A 21622-nucleotide genomic window follows, 5' to 3' on the forward strand; every position below is an offset into this window, starting at 1 on the left:
CCATGGTAATGACAAAACACAACAGTGAGCAGCAAATAGTAATTTTAGGCCAAACCAGGAGGTTGTTTTAAGATAATGGGCTGAACTTTAAACAATTCCTATTAAGCAAGAAAAAGAAGTAGTGTATTTTTACATTGTATAATCCTGCTCGTTTACAGCCGTAACATTGGGGGCAGTATTTCTGTGCACAGACCCAAACCCAGCCCCACACTGCAGCTGAAGCAGGCGCAGCTTTGTCCGACACCGGCGTTTTATTTCGCAGCAGAAGGTCGTCTCATCAACAACACCAAAAAACTACAACCCAGCACTTTTTACGTCGCTATTTTTCTTCATAATTTTACGAAGAACCCTGGAAACGAAAAATGGACGTTTGTAAAAGCAGAAGATTTGTTAGTTGACGTCGTGTTTGTTCGTACTCGTTGCTAAGTGGCTAGTTGTTAGCATTACTGTACCAGAGATATCACCTAAAAACATCGGAAAAAACAACAGACGAGCAACAAGTGCATTTTAGTTTTATTTACATTACTTCTAAATAGTTAGTGTTTCGTTTTAAATCGTGTAAAAGTGTTACTGTAACTTAGATCGTAGTAAAATTGAAGCGCGTAGTCTTAGTATTGAATTCATATCGGTATCAAGGATCCACCCCCCATTGGATTGAACTGGGTAGCCTCTGGTTTGATGGCAGCTTCAGCTAGTGCCCGAAGACTACCCATTGGTGTGAGGACATTGAGTGACTTTCTGCAGATTGCAACGGTGGGCTCTCCTCGCTCAACACGAACGGTGCTGCAAAGAGGATGCATGAGACAACATATCAGGTAAAATCGATATATGAATCAGTTTCGCATCGTAGTAGATTAGCTTTCCAATAATTACAATCTAACATTAAATGGGCGTAAATAGCAGAGTTGTCTGTATATATGTGGAATGTGTGCTTACATAACAATGAAAAGAGAATTGTTTTGGTAGATTCTAGGTAGGTTGGATAGTCGGCAGTGACCAGTGATCCTATTGATTATTGATTTGTTGTTTAAATGAGAAAGATCCACGAGAGAATCCACACATTGTTACACCTGATGATTGGGTCTCTCTGCTATATTTATCTAACCACACCTCCAATATATCCTAATGTCAACACACTCAGTTGGCATTTTTAGTTGCCCTTATGTCAGTAAATCACTAGATTATAGCATTATGTAATCTTATCTTAAACACAGCCATATAACATTTAATACTTGATCACCGGTGCATATGGAAGGCTGCACTACTATTTTCACTAAAGAATACTTGACATAATTATGAATGAGATTGAACTACTAAGAATATTGTCTTGGTAGTTTGCAGTGACATCATGCTGGGGGAGTTTTACATGAATGTAGTGTGGATTGTAACTGTTACCATGGTGACACAATACACACATTAGCAAACACTGCCAAAAGGTTTTAAGATTTGTCTGAAAACTCAAGAAAAAATACAATACTGATTTAAACAGCACATTTTCAGGAGGCTATGATCAATACAAGCATTCTTGGTCCTGTTTAGGTGTTTGATTTTCAAAGAAATGGAGTGACTAACTAAAGTCTAACATGAAAACATGCCATAGCACTTTAAATTTAAATGGCTAGCTCAAAGATGCATCACACACATACACATATACTAAAATAAACAAAATTACCAACTACTACTTCAAACAAGGACTAAAACTACTTGCTATGTTTTGCAAGCATTACTGAGTGTCAGATTACAATGGTTTTTTTTGTTTGTGTAAAGGGACCATTTCAGAAATTACCAGCTACTCCCACACAGAGCCCTCTTGTGTTGGTCATTATTGACAAAGAATTAGTTGTTTATGTTTTGAGCTGTTCTCTTTAAAACTGTGTCTCTTTCCAGAATTTGTTTAACAATAAATATTTTTTTCCATCTTAAATTCCAGGTATTTATCATCATGTGGTATCCTAATGACCAGGACTCCCAGAGTGCTTTGCCTTCATGAGGGGGACATGATGTCGGCAGCCCCCCACAGCCGGAGCTTCATCAGCCTCACCAACAAAAGGAAGGAATACTCAGAGCGCAGAATACTGGGGTAACTCATTTCACAGTTTGGGTTAATGATGATTTTAGAGTAACAATGTAGCAATAGGAGTGAACTGTGTAGTCCATTTTAATATTGGAATGTTTTTGTGAATATTTTGAATAATTACGACAGCATGCAGTAAGATATAACTGGCAAGAATTGATGTTCATTTTGCTTTCAGACTGGGGGGGGGATTAAACTGTCCTCTATTTGAAAGAAACAAGATTAAAACAAGACCAGAAACTAGAAACTAAACTAGCTATAGAAAATAAAACCTTTTTCAATTATTTACACTACACATTTTTGTTGTGTTACAAAAATACATTTTAAAGATGCACCATATAACTTTTCTGGTGAAGGGTCCAGCTTCTTGTCTCCATGGAGATATTGCTTTGTCTGGAATATTCCACAGTATAGCTGTAAACTATCTACTATCTACTCTAGGCCAAGTTACAGGTAAGATCTGTGGGGATGTGAGCCCATTTACAGTAAGACTAGATGGTTTTAAAGGTGTTTTTGGGGAATAAATACCTGCAGTAACATCTCCATGGAGACAAACAGGTGACAAACCATTCACAATAAAAGTTATATTGAGCGCCTTTTTAATATATTGTACTTTTTAATTTTTTTATGGATATTATCATTTTGCAATCCATTATCCAGCCCTAATTCACATTGTATTGATTTGATACTGATCTTGTTTTGACCTCACTTGTAAACGGTCTTTCAGGTATTCTATGCAGGAGATGTACGATGTGGTGGCCAATGTTGACGATTACAAGCATTTTGTCCCTTGGTGCAAGAAGTCCCAGACCATAATGAAGAGAGCGGGCCATGCCAAAGCTCAGCTAGAAGTGGGTTTTCCTCCGGTGGTCGAGAGATACACATCCATGATCACCAACGTTCGACCGCATTTAGTCAAAGTAAGGGGAGATATCTATACGTTTTATTTATTACTCATTTCTCATTATAAAATCAATAATGTGTAAGAGAAAATAAGTACAAGCAACTCAGTCCAGTTTTTTAGGTATTACTTTAATTCACACATTTTAGTAACAACTCCAGGTATTTTGTTTTTTATGAATTAACAACATTATAGTTTACAACAATTTGGCATTTAAAAAATGTAGTTAGTTACAAGTCATTAATTATAGAAATTTACATGTGTGCAACTGAAGGAGAGTAGAAAAACATTAAATGTATTTAATCCTATACTAATTTTTTCATTAATTCTCTTATCTCTCTTGTTGTTTAGGCTGTCTGTACAGATGGAAAGTTATTCAATCACCTTGAGACAATATGGCGCTTTAGTCCTGGAATACCCGGTTACCCACGCACATGCACTGTGGACTTTTCTGTAAGTAGCACACTACCTGTTTGTTTTATTCAAAAGAGGCATAACTTTTTCTACATCAATAGGGCTAATAGGGCTTCCAGATTATTATAACTTCAATGGTCACAATTGGCCAACCACAAGCACTGCAGTTTTTAGTTAAATAACATAATTTCCTGAGCAAACAACAAAATATGGTGTTATATAATGTATCTGAAAACATGTTTTTAAGTGCATGGGACTTTTATATTAGTTTAACAATTCATATTTCAGCTAATAAAACATTAATTGCACTATCAATCATTCCTATTTTTTGCACAGATTACGTTTATCTTCTTTACTTGTTTCCAGATTTCCTTTGAGTTCCGCTCGCTGCTGCATTCCCAGTTGGCCACCATGTTTTTCGACGAGGTGGTGAAGCAGAATGTGGCTGCGTTTGAGCGGCGAGCCTGCAAACTGTTCGGACCAGAAACACGGATCCCGCGAGAACTCATGTTTCACGAGGTCCATCAGACGTGAGCCACCGCCACCACCAAACCTCCACAAAAACCGGCCTTAAAACCAAAACTCTGACACATTTCTCCTGCCCCCACCTGCACGAGACTGCCCACATGGTCTCATTTTAAGCTCCACTTTAGCTCCAATAGCTGCTAATAAATGTGTAAGACCTTCAAATCATTGGTTGATAGTGCCATGTATTATGTCTCTGCCTCACTTCTGTTAGTCCAGCTTGTTCATTTCTACCTCTGCGAAAAGGATGTTTTTGGCCTCTTCTAACAATGTTCTCAAAACAGTAAGGCTGCACAATATGAGAACAACATATGTCATGTATTTCACAATACCTTTTACAGCGTTTCAATTAATGTCGTAAACAACATCGAACTTCCCTTCAATTCTCTCAAAAATTTAAATTTTGTAAAAAGTTCCTCTACAGAAGTTAATGGTGGCTTGGAATATCCCCCAGTACATTTATCTCCTTGGAGAGAAGCAGGTGACTCCACCATACCAAGTTACAGCTTAGGTCTGTGAAGAGACAATCCTGCTCACAAGCCCATGCAATGAGCAGGGACATTTCCTTTTACCTGAAAAGTTGCTTGAAAATAAATTCTTTATTTGCTGGTCTAAATCAGAACTTTACAAAATCAGAATCTTAATTAAGATTATGATATAAAATAATTGTTAGAATATTTCAAGTCTTGACACATTTTCATTTTAAGCAGTGCATGAAAATAGAACTGTGTAAACCGTATATATTTAGTTTGTTCAAAGATATTGTGTGGCCTTACATGACCTTCCACATGCTGTTTATGTAAACCCCACAGTTGAATGATCATGTTACCAACATAGCTGAGCTGTTTTTACAGAATTTGGGTTGTTTATTTTATTGCAGTGGTTCTCAAACTTTTCCCACAAAGTATCAAAGAAAATATTTAACTTTCCAAGTACTACCAGATCTGAATCGGGACTAGGCCAGAGCTAAACTAGTTCTAAAGAGGGCAAAAACATGAATAATTTTACTCCAAATTAAAATGAGCCCATGTACCATAGTTTGAGAAGCACTGCCTTACTGGAAAGCTGCATATTTTTGAGACCTTATAATGGATATCCACCAACCTTACGAGACCTGTTACACTGGAACAAGCACATTACTATTATAACATTTCGCAAAATCCCTTGCATTATTTTCATTAGTTATCATTGCAAGCTTGGTGCAAAATCAAATAGTTAATTTATTCAGCAGCGGTTATATGCATAGCATTGTTTTCTAGTTATTAAAGGTGCCATGTGGTAAGAGAAATGTCTTTTTGTGACATTTTTCAAGGGGAAAATATATATAATATTTGGGAAACAAAGATTTATTTTGACAATTGTTATGCTGTGAGGAGTTTGTTTTGGTTTGAAAGATTTGAATGACCATCTTTTAATAATGTATTATTTTACAGCCTGAAGCAATGTTTGACTATGTTAAAAATATATAGTACATCTTCTACCAACATATCTAAAATCGTAAAGGTTTTAAAAAATACAAAGGCGTAACTTGCACAAGAAGAGACGGGAGATGTTATTGAATGTATATGACATTACCTAGATAATTATATATAGATAATATCTATATAATATAGATAATTATAGCTTTTGGGATTAGTTAATTGCAACTTTGAAATTGCTGGTATTGTCAGATTTGAAGATCATTGTCCAATAGTTATAAATCAAAGGTGCACTATGTAACATTTCTGATCTGCCACCTGCTTGTCTCTTACTTGTTATTGCTTAACTTAAAATGTTCCACAGTACGGCATTGGAGGTTTGTATCTTGCATTTATGTAATTACATGGATTCATTGCTCAGAATTACCTTGAAAACGAAACAAAAAAAACATGCACACAAATCTGACCTGGAACTTGGGGAACGTAAGGAGATGGCGGGCTCTCCACCAAAAAAGTTACATAGTGCACCTTAAATACAAAGCCACAACTTGCACAATAAAGAGATTTTGTTGTAGGCATATGACATTATAACATTATAATACCTAGAGATAATGCTGTCTACGGTTTGCTAATTGTGTCCAATCAAATTGTGACCAAGAAACTGAAGACTACTGATGTATACTGTTATAACTCAAAAATGCAAAAATATCCTCAAATTATGAAGATATACAAGAGGCTGATTTGGGCTGTAGAATAAGTCATTAACCATGTGTAGTGAAATTACATTGTGTTTCTTTCATTGTCATATTTATTAAGGTGCATGGACGTTTAAATGTAACTGGGTTTCTTTAGTTTTTATTTGGGGCTTTATTTTAAAGTAATTACACATTGCCTTAGATGGGAAGTCAGCAATGGTTTGTCAATTGAAGATTAGGATTTATAACAGCCAAAATAATAATCAAAACAAATAATCAGATTGAGGAATTAAGAATTATTTTAATCCAGCCCCCAAATTCTGAAAATTAGAGCCTGTAAAACAAACTATAAGGGAATAAGAAGGTAAGAAAGTATAAGAAAGTATTACAATGCTATGATTGGTGCATGAAGAATGTGTACTTGAAAGATTTTAATGGAAATTGAGTGTAAAAAAGCAATAAAAAATGTGCAATGTAAAGTAGGTGTATTTTCCTGTGTTGCAAAAAGTAAACGTCAACTGTTAACTTGAAAACTACATGACATCACAAGGTGGAACAGCATTTTGAGCTTTGTAGATGTAGACAGACTAATAATAAAGGGTTTCTCAAACATGTGTGAATGAAACAACACAACTCTGTGTATATTTTTGATGAGGTAAAACCATTCTAGTAGGGCTTAAAGCTCACAAGAGTCCATTTTCTGTAATGTAGCACCTTTAACATGAAATCTTATGAGTCACTGAAAATTACATGGTTAAACTGAACACATTTTAGTAGCTCCCATTACAGGTTTTACAATGTGATCTTTATTTTTGTCACCACATCCTTGAACCCCATTGCCCTCTCAAGTCACATGTCAGGTTGTGGAAGAAGAGCACCTGGTTCACTATGGTGACCCCTGAGGAGGCAGCCTAACAATAATATGATTGTTTTGCAAAATCTTTAAAGATGCATCATGTAACATTTCTAAAGGTATACTGTCTGCTACCTGCTTGTCTCAATGAGATACTGCTTTGCCTGGAATTCCATAGTATGGCATTACTCTGTTCTATTTCCATGGACACAGGCAGATGATATAATATGGAACATCTTTATTAAAGCAAAAACATCTATGGAAACAAACGGTGGTAGACTATTCACCAGACAGGTTACTCCTTTTGTTAATTTTTATGCAATGTAATATCTTAAGAGACAATATTAGAATTTCAAATTTTATGGTATGTAAAAGTGATTAACATTATTGAAATACTTTGTTGTATATTGTTGTTGTAATAATGGAGGTTGATAAAATTATCTACTGCAGTGGTTCTTAAATATTTCACATCAAGTAGGCCTATGACCTATGAAAATATTTGACCTTCTGAGTACCACTAGATTCAAAGCCAGTCTAAAACAGGAATATTTCATGTCATATCTAGGACTAAACTAAGTCTACATGATACTATACAATGGCTATACTAGTTGAAAAGGTGAAAGTGAAAGTGTGGATTCAATTGATTCTAAACTCTATTTAAAGTGCAGACAAGCTTGCAAACGTGTTTGAGAAACACTCACTGGAGTCTATAAAAAGATATGCTCTTTGTTATCTGTGTAAAGCAGTGGTGGATGAAGTGCTCAGTTTAGTTTTTGTTATTTAAGTTAAAGTACAGATACAGAGGCAAAATGTTACTCATGTAAAAGTAAAAATATCATGAAAAAATCTAAGTAAAAGTACTTAAGTGCTTTAAGTGTTTTGACTTGTTAAATGTAGTGATATTGATAAAAAATTATACAGATTTTGGTGAACAGTGTCAATACAAATCAATTTCTTATTTTTTCTGAATTTTGTGTATTTTGTTTGCTGAAAGCTGAAGCTTGAACTCAAAACCTTCAGTCACCCTTTCCTACAAACATGGTAAAAAATAACCCCTAAAATTATAGGAAAAGTACTTTTAACTTTTCAGTCCAGTTAAAAATATAGTGGTTTAGAAAGTACAGATGTAATGTAGTGAGGTAAAAGTACCGACTTAAAAATTTAAACTAAAATTACATTGTTAGGTATCTGTACTTTAACTACACTTTACTAACTTTGTTACCTTGCACCACTGGTGTAAAGTGCTATATTAAAGTGCATATGAAATTTTTTCACATTAACATAATTTGGTGAGATAAGACCTATTGAAAAAATTATTACAGATTTACACCAATCAACAGTGTTTTAGTAAAAATGGGTAGTCTAACCTGTCATAGACACCTGAAGTTTACTTACAAGTTCAAATATCAGTGTTTAACCAGTGTGAACAAACCAGGAAGTCGTCCCTCTAGAAACCGGAGTGGGGTCGTGGTATTTGGGACACGTAACTATTTATACCCCCCATCAGAAGAGGTAAAGGACAGCCAACATTTTATGCCAACTGAAACCATTTATTTAGTCAATACCATTAAAACAGGATTCCACATGGATATTTGGAGGGCATCAAGCTATTAAAGTTAATAAGTGACTTTGAAATTAACTGGAAGATTCATATATGGAAGTAACAAAATGCTTAACTACCTGCTATATTTGTGGTACTGGGGATACTATTGTGAATTAATGTTTTCACAATACTAATATTCACTAGAGAAAGAAATCGATATATTACGATAAGACATAGACATTCTAGTAATAACGGATTACTCAAACATGTGTGAATGTAACAAAGCACAACACCAGGTATTTTATTTTGAGAAGGGCCCTACATTAGAACATGGTTTAAAGCTCACAAGAATCCATTTTGTGTAATATATTTAAATAACAGCAATTTCATGTTGGTGGAGCAAAGAATTATGGTTTATGCAGTCCCCAACATTCTACCACTTACTGCAGCAAATAAATTACATTTAACATAAAATGCAATACATTCTAAATACCGTCAAGAAATAGTTGTATTCCTATCAGATGTAAACCTATTTAACAAAAGACAAAATCACACTTGTTAATAAAACCTTTTATTTTTCATGTTTTGTGAAGTTTTCCAATATTCTTTTCTTGCCCGTTTGATCCATCTACATCACATCCCCAATGTGATTTTATGTTACAATGAACCAAAGCTTATTGCTCCTCTACGATCAAAACAATCATACGTTAGCTATAATGCAGAACACCACACGTACAAAGCCAAAAATAAGGTTAAGAACATTAGCTTTGGTTTAAACTAATTTCAGATTGATGACTTGACAAAATGGAGTGCTGGATAATCTACGGACAGCAGATGTTTGGCTGTTGAGAGCAAGTTTGAACTGGGTGAAACTCCTGAGAAATAGCACCTAGCTAGTCAAAGATTGTGTATTTACAACATAGCTGCAGATTTCAATTTGTTCTTTTGTACAATAAGTGACCAATGTAAAAGGAAAATGATGTCAAACTACTGTGATAATCATTATTAGAATATGGTATGCACGTTAATACATTCAAGCTATACATATACAAGTATATACCTATGTACAATGTATAAATAAGACCATGAAATGAGAAAACTAACATCATCAAACATCAACAAAATATCTCAAGGGTGGGATACAATCTTGGGGGTTTCTACAGCTACTAATTAGTAAAATTCCAATCAAGTGCTTGTTTTGGAGTAGTCGATGTTGAAAGCGCTCTCTCGTTGGGAAAAACAAGCTAAAATACAAATAGGACAATAGTACCCAATTCACGTGTCCATTCAAACTTGCTCTTAATAACTGAACCATCTGCTGCAATCTAATCAGCCTAAATATAGCATCTACATGTACTGTACATTATTGATTCATAGTCATTTTAAAACAAACGTTTAGAAAAGTAAAGATTTAATGGGTTTTATATGAGGAAAAAAAGACATTTAGAAAACTACCAGTCAAAAGTTGGGACACGTTTCTCTGTACTTTTAATACTGTAGATATATACTGAAGACATCAAATATATGAGGAAAGATGTGAGGTAATGAAGCAAGAGAAAAAAAAAGTTAAATATATGTTAAATATGATATTTTAGATTCCTCAGACTGACCACCCTTTACCTTGTCAACAGCGCTGCAAACCCCTCTTCATGAGCTTTACAATGAAGTCCCTTGAAATGGTTTTCACTTCATGAGTGCCTTGTCACTGGCTCATTATTGGAATACCAAGAGACCAAAGCAACGGGTGACCATTTTGAAGAATCCAAGATCTAAAAAATACACTTTTGTGTACTAAATTTGTGATGCCTTCAGTGAGGGTCTACAGTGTAAATAGTCATGAAAATTAAAAATAAAAACAATATTGTGTCCAAACCTTTGACTGTTAGTGTAGTCATTTTGATCATAGAGGACTTGATAAGACCACAAATTTAAAGGGGCAGTGTCTTTTAAAATGGTTTGTTAGTTTTGAGCAGTCCAATCGTTTTAAACTGGAGTGTTTTACAATGGGAGTGAAGCATGTGGATTTACTGGGATAACAACTTTGCATAGAAAGAAAATAAAACTGGATTTGTAAATGTAAATAGCTCCAGGTTGTAGCATTCAAAGAAGTCAAAGTATAATTCGCCCAAAGCAGAAAAGGCTTGTCTCACGTTTAACATCACATCTTAAAACAATATATATTGGAAGTGTAATTGAACTCCCATGTTTCCCTTTAAATGCCTTTTCAAAGCTCACAACATGGTACCAGCTGACGCACAATCTTAGATAAAGGTTTGAAGATGCTAATAATGCTAGCAGACACAGTGGTATAACTTTAAACTAGTCAGTGGTTAACAATAACGCAACCCAATTTTGCTTCAAATGAAAAGGCCCTTTGTATGTGAAATGACATTAAAGGTGTACCATCTTTGAAACCTGGAGTAGTTGAAGTTGAAATCCTACATCTGCTTTTCATTTTTGGGGAAATTTCCAGTTCCTCCCACCCTTCACTGACCCCTACCGGCCTCCCGCGGTGGTTCAGCCCGACTTGGCTCCCACCAGATTCATGAGTCCGTCTGTGCTCATGGATTTGGGGCGCTCCAGAGGGAATCCCAGGGCCCTGCTCCAGATCAGCTGAGACAACACGCCCAGAGCTCGGGACACGCCGAAAAGCACAGTGTAGTAGTTCATCTCTGTCATGCCATAGTACTGGAAAGAGACACAAGGGAATATGAGAGGACTGACCGGTAATTAGGGCTGTGCAATTAATCACATCAAAATACAGAATCACTCATTTGTAAAGTTTGGGTCAATTTTGTGTTGTAAAAAGTTAAGAGACACTTTGCAAAAACAGCAGAAAAAATATGTTTTATAATATTTTTGTTCACTTCTAATTTCCAAACAAAAATTCAAACTGGATGAATGAACAAAGCATTAATTATAGCATATTATTATAGTTTTGATTATCTTGGGCGCTATATAAATGCTTAATAAATTCATTATTTAGTTAGAGAATGTTTCTCTGAAGGGATTTTTGTACAAACAGTTAATAATTGAAGGTAGCATCAACACTTTTTTAACTGATTATCCAGTACTAGTGGAAATGCCCACTTCACCGGCCTCTAATCAGTTTAAGTCTACGTGTCTAAAGAATATGATGTAAACCCTGAAATGAAACCCATAAGAGCAGACTGTTATCTGACCTGCAGCAGGACTCCACTGTGAGCGTCCACATTGGGCCAGGGGTTCTTTGCTTTGCCCTGCTCCAGAAGAACGTTGGGGACAATCTTGTACAGCTGAGCCACCAGTTTGAACATGGGGTCGTTGGGCAGGTGCTTCAGTGCAAACTCGCGCTGACAGGTGTAACGAGGGTCTGTCTTTCTCAGAACAGCGTGGCCATAACCAGGAACCACCTACAATAGAGTGTAAAGCTAGCGTTATCATGATACAGACAGGATTGGGGAAAAAAACAGTGATTAAGAGATGGCTGCTCAGAGACCACTCTGAACATATGATCCAACCCTTTTTTGAACAATTACACTGCAAGTCATTTTTCATTACAGCTGATGCTTTTGGTGCCTTCTTATTACTGACAATAAATCCAAATTTGGATGCCATGAATGCACACAAATATACACAAATTACACAAACATATTTTTTACCCTTCCAGACTTGAGTGTGTTCCAGATGTAATCCCTCATCCTCTCATCAGACACCTCTCCTCCAAGCTCCTTCTGAAGCGCTGTGAGCCACACAAGCACCTCCTAATGGTCACAGCAGGGAGTACAATACATTACAGGGAAAATGACAAACTGAACAATGCAAATATTTAAGCTTTTGTTAAATGTGTGACTATGTACCTGATTAGCAAGCCCGTGCAGAGGACCAGCCAGCCCGTTCATAGCCGCACTGAAGGAGAGGTAGGGGTCAGATAGAGCGCTGCCAACCAAGTGACTGGTGTGGGCGCTCACGTTTCCTCCCTCGTGGTCACTGAGGAAATAAAAAGTGGTGATCACAGATTTAAATCAATAACATTTTGAGTTTAACACAGCATCTTCATTCAAGTCATACCTTTCCCTGAAAAGCACAATATGGCATTAAAACAATCTTTTTTTTTTAATCTAAAACTATTTACAAAACTGTTCTGTGAGCAGGTATATTCCTCTCCCCCAGGGATGGGCATGATTAGTCGATTAATCCATAATTGATTATTAAGAATTTCATCGATTATGTTCATTTTTAATCATCCAATCGAATGTAGGTTGCTGTGCGTAGCGTAGGGTGACCAAACATCCATTTTTCCCTGGACATGTCTGATTTCCACATCGTGTCCTGGCTGTCCATTTTTATTTATTTTTTAATAAAGTGATGCAAATGTCCGGGTTTTCATTACCTTTCATTGGGCCATTAAACTGAGCAGCTCTCGCAGCTCTTTGCACTCAGAAGGAGCGAGCAGACACAAACAGTCAGCCTGCAACATGCCCAAGCGCAAATGTATAAGAAATGCCCCGCTTTCCATCCCGGTCGGGACAAGTGGGAGGCCATGTGCAGACTGTGCAAAGCAGGCACATATGTTTCGATGTCCAGTGGCGATGCCAGGGACCTCAAAGCTCACCAGGACACCGAAAAATATTAAAAAGCTTTGCCAGGTGAGAGTAGCTCAATGTCGATGACGAGGCCCCACCCCCCGTACGGTGTCCTGGTTTTGACAAACGCAAATATGGTCACACTAACGTATATTCCACTGAGTCGTGTCCTTTAGTCTGACAGAAGTTGACCATATGAGCGCACAAGAGCGTTTTTTCTCTTTACTTAGTTTATGCAAATTAGCCATGTGGTTTTGAGTTTAGTTTCTGTGAGACTTGCGCAAAGCTGCATTAAACATATTATAATCTCAAACGTTGTAAAGTTAAATTTATTTACGCAGATTAGTAGTGCAGATACTAATAATAATGGTGATAATTTTAATATAAAAACATTAATGATTAATCGACAATCGATCGTTAATTCTCCTGACAATCGATTAATAAAATTTTATCAAATGCCCATCCTTACTCTCCGCAGATCTGACTTTTACATCTTCATGCAGACAAGGCCATGTTACAAATCTTAGGCCATACTGTGGGAAATTTTAGGCAAAACAATATCATTTCCAGGGAAATGGGCAGGTAGTAAAAACTCCACAAGAAAAGTTACATAGTGCACCTTTAACATTTGAGAGAAAACAGAAATAAACTCACATACTACTTGTGTGTTTATAAGTCTTAACTACAGAGGACCAACAGGATCGCAGATTTAATCACCAGGCAGGCTGAATCTTGCAGAGGAAATTTAATTACCCAAACAACTGCTGCCTTTGTGATTTGATTATAGTGACATATAATCAATCATTTTGTCCCAACAAAGAACATTGGTGAAATTGGTCCTAATGAAGTTTCACTGTTAAATGGCCTACATAAATACATTTTGATAACAGAGGTGGGTAGAGTATACAAAAAGAGTAAGATTACTCAAAAATAATAAGTAGTGGTCAAAGAAATTACTCTAGTAAGAGTAAAAAAGTATTTGAGAAAACTACCACTCAAGTAGTCCACTTAAAGAGTAATGTGTCAGGGCCTACCATCTGATTTATAATTTGAAATTAATGTAAATGGAAGGAGAAAACATCAAATATGCAAACAATGTGGTATTTTCAAAGGATAGACACAAAAATTAGAACTACCTCAGAACACACAGAGCAAGAAACAAATATTCAACAAAGCTTTTGTTACTTACTGACAGTGGGAAGAGTAACCAAGTTACTCAAGTAAGAGTACTGTCACTTCAATGAAAATATTACTAAAGTAGTAGTAAATGTATGTTGCTAGAAAAGTTCTCTGAAATGTACAATTTTTTTTACAAAGGTTACTCAATAAATTGTCTCTGATTACTACCCACCTCTGGTCCTAAAAAATATTTCACCATTAAAATGGCCTACATAAATATATTTTGTACCTGTGGATGGTGAGGTAGAGGCGCATGAGCTCGGTGAACTGCGCGTCACTGTAGCCCAGCATGTTGGTGAAGTTATGGGACCAATCCAGGTTTGAGTCAATGGCTCCGATGCTGCTTCCTTCACGGTACAAGTTACGGTAGATCTTAGCAGCGATGCAGGGCAGTTTAGCAATCAAGTCCATAGAGTCTTCATAAACAAACTATAAGAAACACACAATTTAAAATGGTTAAAGAGCTGTATTTAGATGCATAATGGGACACTGTAGTTCAAGAAGCTATAGACCAAATAATCAGGAGAAAACAAAACAGATTACACTTTATGCATTATACTTACTTCATTACATTACTATATTGTATTAAATCATATCTGCACAACGCCCCATTGTACCATGTAGCCAGAACCCTCCAACTCTTAACCTATGCATACATGTTTTAACACTTCTAGTACACTTTCACTATATAATAAGAGCATAATAAGTGTGACGAAAATGGTACAAGTTGACAAAAATTCTTTTATGTTTTGTCTGTAAAGTCATCCTCAACTGGCACTATTTAGCATAGTTTTAAATGGTAAAGAGAAATACATCACAATCACTGTGCAAATAAAGAAATCACTATTTGGAGTCAAAAAGCAAAAGATCTTTGTCTGGACTGACCTCCCAGTACTTGGACTTGTGCACTCCTTCAGAATATGCCCGAGCGAAGCTGCTCTCGCTGTTCAAAGCTGTGATGGCAGCGCTGAACTGGGACATGGGGTGGAGGTTTGTGGGGAAATTGTCCAACATTGTGACCACGTGAGATGGAAGAGCTGCTCTCTTCGCCCATTCTTTGGACACCCAGTTCACCTATTAAAAAACATTTTAAAATATTATGCAACCAATACTAATATTATTATTAGACTCAATCTAAAATAAACCAGGACAAATAGTAGCGTCTAAGCCTCAACTAGAGCTGGAGTAACACTTGAGTAACACTTGAAGGATCCCATCTGTCATCCATGCTACATGTAGGGAATCTAGGGACTACAATGTCATTTTTATTATTGTGAGAGAAACCATCTCACCATTGCCAAGATTTACAATATGAATGGAAAAAGGCAAAATTCTTGCTTTTTACCTAATATAGTGCAAGAAATCTAGTATGTGACCAGTTTTAACAAATCAAACCCTTTCGCTTTTGCTGAAGAAGAAAAAAAACATTTACTAATATCATACATTGTTGGCTGTAGGATCAGTCTAGATTTAAATTTCAATTTGTCAATCTCAATTTAAATAGACTGAGATTAGGATTTATACAGCTAGAGAGCCATTGCCACTTTCACACCACTGGCCCATTTATTCAACTAATCAATCGGTAGACTATACAGCCCTATATAACCCCCTGCTCCATACTAACACTCTGGTGCTCTGGTCTCCTCACCTGTTCCTCTGTGGGCACCTGTCCTGTCACCAGGAGCCAGAACAGGCCCTCAGGCAGCGGCTCCTCTCCTCCGGGAGCTTTGGGCAACAGCTGCTGGCACTCAGGGATACTGTAGCCTCTGAAACGAATGCCCTGGGGAGGAGACAAGACATCAGTGAAGATTAGGGTTTTCTGCTCCACATATATTGATTAAACAAATCATAATTTCTGATTTGATTTCCATTAACTATCATTAAAAACAAATTACTTTCAAAATTAACTTAAACATAAATACACAAAGTTAATCACTGTTTTAATAGGTCAGAATATTTGTCACACAAAAAATTTAATCTTTACTGACCTCTTCTGGATCTAAAACAGATGTCTCGTACACCAGGCCCTTCATCCCTCTCATCCCTCCGTAAACCTGTGAATAAAAACAAATATTATAGACATAAGCGGGGACAATTTTTACTCACAAGTTGACCTGGATCAATGTTTGGAACTGGATCTGCTACACTTGTGGTCAATTGGTGTGGCAGTGTAAAAATTATTGTTCATGAATCATATACAATTATAAATGCCTGATCCAATGCACTGAATGTAAGCTGTATGCAACTGGATTTAAAACAGGAAACGACAACCGATTTTAACCTCCTGTGTTTAAGGCTGTTTCTTAATTTCAAGAGGCAGTAATGAGAGCTCCAACAAGCCTGACAGGCCAAAATTTAAAAGGCGTGAGAAATTAATAATGGGGAAACTATGGTTACAAGAAATTATTAGAGGAGACTATAGTCTAATTTTTGCCTCCACAGACTATATCAAACTGAGCAATTAAAAATAACACTTTTTGGTTGTTGTATTATCATAAATATAAGCAAGTAACTTTATTTAATCTTTATTCAGTCTGTTATTGATTAATAAAAGTCAATAAGTGGCATATTTACTCAAAACTTTCCCTTGTGGATCAATACATTTTGTCTCAGTCTATTTTTTTCTCCCCAAATAAGGATTGCTTGGGCCACCATAGTCTTATAAAAACCTGAGGAAAATACAGCTTTTTCAAACAAACAAAAACAAGTTTGGCAGTTCCAAATCAAAGACTCTGGTGGAGACCTTCAGGCATAAAAATGTATTCTTTTTTATGGCACTTGAATAAGATATTTCCCAGCACTAATACCCCTTCACATCTCCAGCCAAACGTTATAACGCATGCAAGTACTAATGAAAAACTATGCCCTGTAGGCTATTTAAAGGGCCTGTACCTGATTTCAAACCATGAGTCACAGACATGTTTTAGTTTGAACGTTTAACCTTACTCATTGTGATGTTGCACCATGACACAGAAACGACAGCGGAACAGTGTCATGCAGTCATTTTCTTAAAGTTCATCAATCTTTGCCAACTTTGTGCTTTTTGTCACTCTTGAAAATGTACCATGACAGAGATTCACATGACTTGGATAGTGTCAAGCAGTTTGTTTCTCATGACTCTTACTTATACTACCTGATTGGATGAAAAAATGTAACCCTGTCTGTTTTTTTATATGAGTTAGTACCAGAGGAAAAAAAAAGAATTAACAGATTAAATTGTACAGTGTACTTTTTTTATTTATTTATCAAATTTTACCAAACAATGCATGATGTAAAGAGCATTTATCCTGAATGAAACTTAGAATAAATTGAAACTGAACTGATAAAGGCCCTTAAAGCACAGAATAGTCATTATTAGAGATGGGTCAATATATCAGGTCAGTGAATAGGCTACTGGCCATAAATCTCTAGCACAGGCCAATATTTTGTTTTTAGTCAAACTGCTGCCTAAAGAATAGCCAGATGGGTGCCACCTAGTGCCTCCACTCAATTTAATTTCTCTCCAGTGACTAGACCAGAAATCGGAATAAACTAGATGGTTCACAAGAACCCCGGAAGTGCAAGCCCGGGCACCAGCCAATCAGTGACGAGCCATACATTCTGTGTTGGCAACGATTCCCGAGATCGAGGATTTAAAGCTGGAACAAAGGGAATGTTTGGTGAATTTTATCAACGGGAAAGATGTTATTGTCCTTCTTCCTACTGTATTTGGGAAAAGCTTAATATACAAGTTAGCCGCGTTAGTGGAGCATTACATACGTCATGACCAAATAGCAGTGATTGGTTAAGTAAAAAAGTACCCGCCTACCGTCGAGCAAACAAATTCTAATGCTGTGACATCAGACGGTTTCCATGAAGTGAAACCGGCTGATGAATCAGGCTACCTAAAGAGTACACACAAAGCTTTATTTGAACACTAACGCAAACTGATAACTGCTCAAAATGTGACTGCACAGCCCTCTTGAGCTACTCTCCTCAAACTGTCTCACTCAAAATGGCCAATAGCCAGGTAATTCAAACACATGGAAAAAGCATGTATAAAGTACTGAAAAACCTCAGATATGGTTTCAGGTCAAAGGGCCTGTTACATGTTACATGTGACACAGTTTACTGCTGTTATTGCTCACCATATCAACAGTGATTTGGCCGATGTTTGTTTTGCCATACTGCTGTTTAAAGTTCTTGATCCTGTTCTGTTCTTTGGGGATAAGGTCAGCCAGAACATCCTTTAGATTCTGAGGAAAAGAATACATTATGAAGTAATAATTAGTGATTTCTATTACAATAGGTTATCTTTCTATGAAAATCAGCAAATTAAAACAAACATTAGCACCAATGTTGGTTTAATTGTTGTGTTTACATTGTAGATATTTCATCTATTTTGTTAGGCTAACTAAAACTGGTTCTTTCTTCATTAAAAAGCTATTTTCTGATTTATGTTATAATGTTGTTTCTTCATCAAAACATATCTGGAGTTGTGTTTTATTTCATTCACACGTGCTTAACACACAAACCCCGAATATTTATGCTGAGTTCCTCTGTCAAATGCAAAAACACTCTGTTCCACTGTGTGATGTCAAGTGGTAAGACAGGAAGTGCTTTGTGTTCCAAACACCTTCACTAGAATAATTTGGATGATTTCAGCCCTGTGATCGCCAGTCTCTACTGGACCAAAGATAAAAGGTAGCTGTTAACTTGAAAACTACCACCACATGACATCACAAGGTGGAGTATAGTATATGACACAAAACAATTTCAGGTATATCTTTAATGAGGTAATAACATAACATGGCTCACCAGAGTAAATTTTGACTAATAAAGGACCTTAAGAAAATAGACGAGGGGAATTTGGATTTTGCTAAGCGGCAATGATATATTTGTTAAACAGTTAACTACAATTTCTTAACCAGTTTACAATAAGCAATATAAATTACACATTCACTTTGAAAATGCAGATGATTTAAAAAGTACAAACAGACTTTCACATATTTTTTTTAACTTACTGTTGTTGATGCGCTGGCATTTCTGGCAGCCACAAGGATGTAAGCAGCATTCTGTAAAGATAAATGAAAACAATAAGAAACGCAATTTTGTGTTCCCTTGCCAACAAAATTAAAATAGCTTTCAATTATATTAAACTACTTGGCATAAGGACTTAAAGGAGAAATGAGAACAATTTAGAGTCCCTGAGTTTACTATACGCTGCAGTGAGTCAGTCCATAAATCAGGCTCAGGCCTACTCCACTGTACCTGTCTATCTCATCTGATTGTGTCTTAATCCTAAAGGACAGCAGTGACAAGAGCTTGGGACCCTGCTGTGCCTAAAACAGGATTGTCCAGCTGCCCCAAAGCCAACAAAAACCCCTCCCCAGTCTTCAGACAGACCTGACAGGCCCCATTCAAACAAAGGGCCCTTCCTATAGCTTTCGGTTGCACACATGACTCTTCAGACCTCATTACATAACAGCTCCTTTTTAAATAGCACCAACTCTGTTGATTCATTCATTCACCATCTGCTGCACAGCAAAGTTTCTGCTAATTAGAAGTGTTTGAAGTTAAGCCCTACAGTCACCAATACACAGGTGTCGCCAAGGTCTGTCTAGGTAAGTAGCATATTTAATTAGCATGTGTAATTAAAATGTCCTCATACATGTAGGAAACGTTAGGGAATGTCAGATGTCAAAGTCAATGTATAGTGTAGGGTACTGCTAAATGGTGACAAATAGTGGACAAAAAATATTATTTATACTGTCAACACATTATCTGACAAAGGAATAATAATAATAATAAACAATTTCTGATTGATCCTCAATAATACACTTCAATTCATAAATCTACACCCCTCCAGTCACTTTTATTTAATTAAGGTTAGATCTTTATTGAAAAAGATCTCAATGTGCAATAGAAATAATTGCTGACTAGTTAACTACAAAATTAATCGTTAGTAGCAGCCCTACTTTCTTGAGATAGAAACAAAAGTAGTTTGAGCTTCGAAAAGGTCATTGACCCGTAAGAGGTTACACCGCCATTTAACTTTGTTTAAGTCTAAAAATAAGTATTTTTCACAAACTGATGAAAAACAAAACAAACAAACAAACAAACAAAAAAAATACAGTGTAACAACAAGTCTAGAACCACTGTAAATTGCTGCATTTATTACTCATTTGGGATCAGCTAAGGTAAGGGTCACAGTTTTATTACAAGACAACACACTAAGGCAATTTATGATCTATGTTATGCAATTTAGACCATGTTCCAAATAAGGACCCTGACTGAGCAAAGACTGAACTGATAAGCACAGGAGAGAGTGACACTGGTTACATATGCCAATTCTAATTTAAATATTGATAAGATAAACAAATGACTCCTTTGCGCTCCCTCAGAGTTCAAGTAATTATATAAAGTACTTATTGAGTGTCTAGGTTAAAGGGTCACTAGGGTAAGAAGACAATAGCTTTTGGTCATTCAAGGTTACAGTTCATAGTAGTAGTGCATGCTATACATCAATATCAATGGGCATATAATATTTCTGATTAATGACAATTAATTAATTATTCCACTAATGAAACGCCTTGCATATTTGTTAAGCTAAAAAGCTGTATCTATGCACCTTTACAATAAAACAACTTGAAAATGCAGTTTGACAAGGTTCTGAACAAAGAGTACCTTTTGTTTACAATATTTGCAGATCAAATCAAATAGCTACAATGAGACCGTAGATCATCTAACATGTACAAAATGTGTTTTAAAGAGGCAATGTTTAGTGATTTGACTAGTGTTTTGAATGCATTTGAAGGTCATGTAGCGTGGAATAGACAAGAGTAACCATGCTAGTTCTGCAATGAGGAACAATCCGAGGTATGTATTGAATATTTTTGGGGCGAGGCTAAGACATGCCAGTTTTTTTCCGCTTTTATTAGTTGTTCCAGACAACTTCATTAAGTAAAATATACATGATTGCAAAACAAGGCCATCTTAAATAACAATTACTATACAGTTATTGTTGTGAATTAAACTTCCAAATTCCAAACAGAATAGATTATGGTTTATAAACGCGGTGAATAGATGAACTAGTCTTAAATCGCTCATCAATTATTAGCCATAGCATTTCACAATGTGTGTGGAAGCTAATGCTAAGCTAACATGCTACGCTGTTAGCCACTGTAACAGCGTTAGCTCGGGTTCACTTCAAGACCATTTCTGGAGCGAATATCCGTGCAATTTATCATCCTCTTACCTTGGAAGCGAGGATTTTGGGTGCTAGCCGGCTGATACTGAGAAAGGACATCGTGGCAGAGGGGTAGTGATATTTGAAGTGTTTCTTTACAACTTATGAAGCCGCTGCCCGTGCACCGCGAAGCTGGGTTGAAGGTGCCCCTCCAGAAGAAGAAGGTTGAAGAGGGATTGGGGCCCGTACGTTGCCTCGGCGCTGATTGGTCCAGAGCGCGGACGTAA

At 36.4% G+C, this 21622-nt stretch overlaps 2 protein-coding genes across 2 annotated transcripts; one reads left to right on the forward strand and one right to left on the reverse strand.

Moving 5' to 3' along the window:
* The first annotated feature begins 188 nt into the window (after window positions 1-188).
* On the forward strand, window positions 189-6506 carry coq10a (coenzyme Q10A). The gene is made up of 5 exons (XM_055166261.1): window positions 189-815; window positions 1931-2080; window positions 2802-2994; window positions 3327-3428; window positions 3756-6506. Exons 1-5 carry the CDS (start codon window positions 679-681, stop codon window positions 3921-3923), a joined length of 750 nt encoding a protein of 249 aa, XP_055022236.1. The 5' UTR covers window positions 189-678; the 3' UTR covers window positions 3924-6506.
* A 2472-nt stretch (window positions 6507-8978) lies between these two features.
* Window positions 8979-21564, reverse strand: cs (citrate synthase). The gene is made up of 11 exons (XM_020929717.2): window positions 21405-21564; window positions 19171-19221; window positions 18295-18402; window positions 16156-16221; window positions 15816-15947; window positions 15053-15241; window positions 14397-14596; window positions 12263-12392; window positions 12065-12166; window positions 11606-11815; window positions 8979-11111 (listed from the first exon to the last, which is right to left on the reverse strand). The coding sequence occupies exons 1-11, from the start codon at window positions 21453-21455 to the stop codon at window positions 10941-10943; spliced, it is 1410 nt and encodes a 469-aa protein (XP_020785376.1). The 5' UTR covers window positions 21456-21564; the 3' UTR covers window positions 8979-10940.
* Between the last annotated feature and the right edge of the window lie 58 nt (window positions 21565-21622).

Source organism: Boleophthalmus pectinirostris, unplaced genomic scaffold, assembly GCF_026225935.1.
Source record: "Boleophthalmus pectinirostris isolate CB_2022bp ecotype Guang Dong unplaced genomic scaffold, ASM2622593v1 HiC_scaffold_8, whole genome shotgun sequence".
In the NCBI taxonomy this organism is placed as follows: domain Eukaryota; kingdom Metazoa; phylum Chordata; class Actinopteri; order Gobiiformes; family Gobiidae; genus Boleophthalmus; species Boleophthalmus pectinirostris.

What these genes read in the sequence shown, in the direction of transcription:
- coq10a (XM_055166261.1), top strand. Translation starts at nt 679, where the DNA reads ATGGCAGCTTCAGCTAGTGCCCGAAGACTACCCATTGGTGTGAGGACA. An exon ending in TCAGAGCGCAGAATACTGGG is followed by an intron (nt 2,081 to 2,801) that starts GTAACTCATTTC and finishes ACGGTCTTTCAG; the next exon opens with GTATTCTATGCAGGAGATGT. An exon ending in CATGCACTGTGGACTTTTCT is followed by an intron (nt 3,429 to 3,755) that starts GTAAGTAGCACA and finishes ACTTGTTTCCAG; the next exon opens with ATTTCCTTTGAGTTCCGCTC.
- cs (XM_020929717.2), bottom strand. Translation starts at nt 21,455, where the DNA reads ATGTCCTTTCTCAGTATCAGCCGGCTAGCACCCAAAATCCTCGCTTCC. An exon ending in GCCAAATCACTGTTGATATG is followed by an intron (nt 16,222 to 18,294) that starts GTGAGCAATAAC and finishes TTTTATTCACAG; the next exon opens with GTTTACGGAGGGATGAGAGG. An exon ending in TGCACGGGCTTGCTAATCAG is followed by an intron (nt 12,167 to 12,262) that starts GTACATAGTCAC and finishes TGTGACCATTAG; the next exon opens with GAGGTGCTTGTGTGGCTCAC.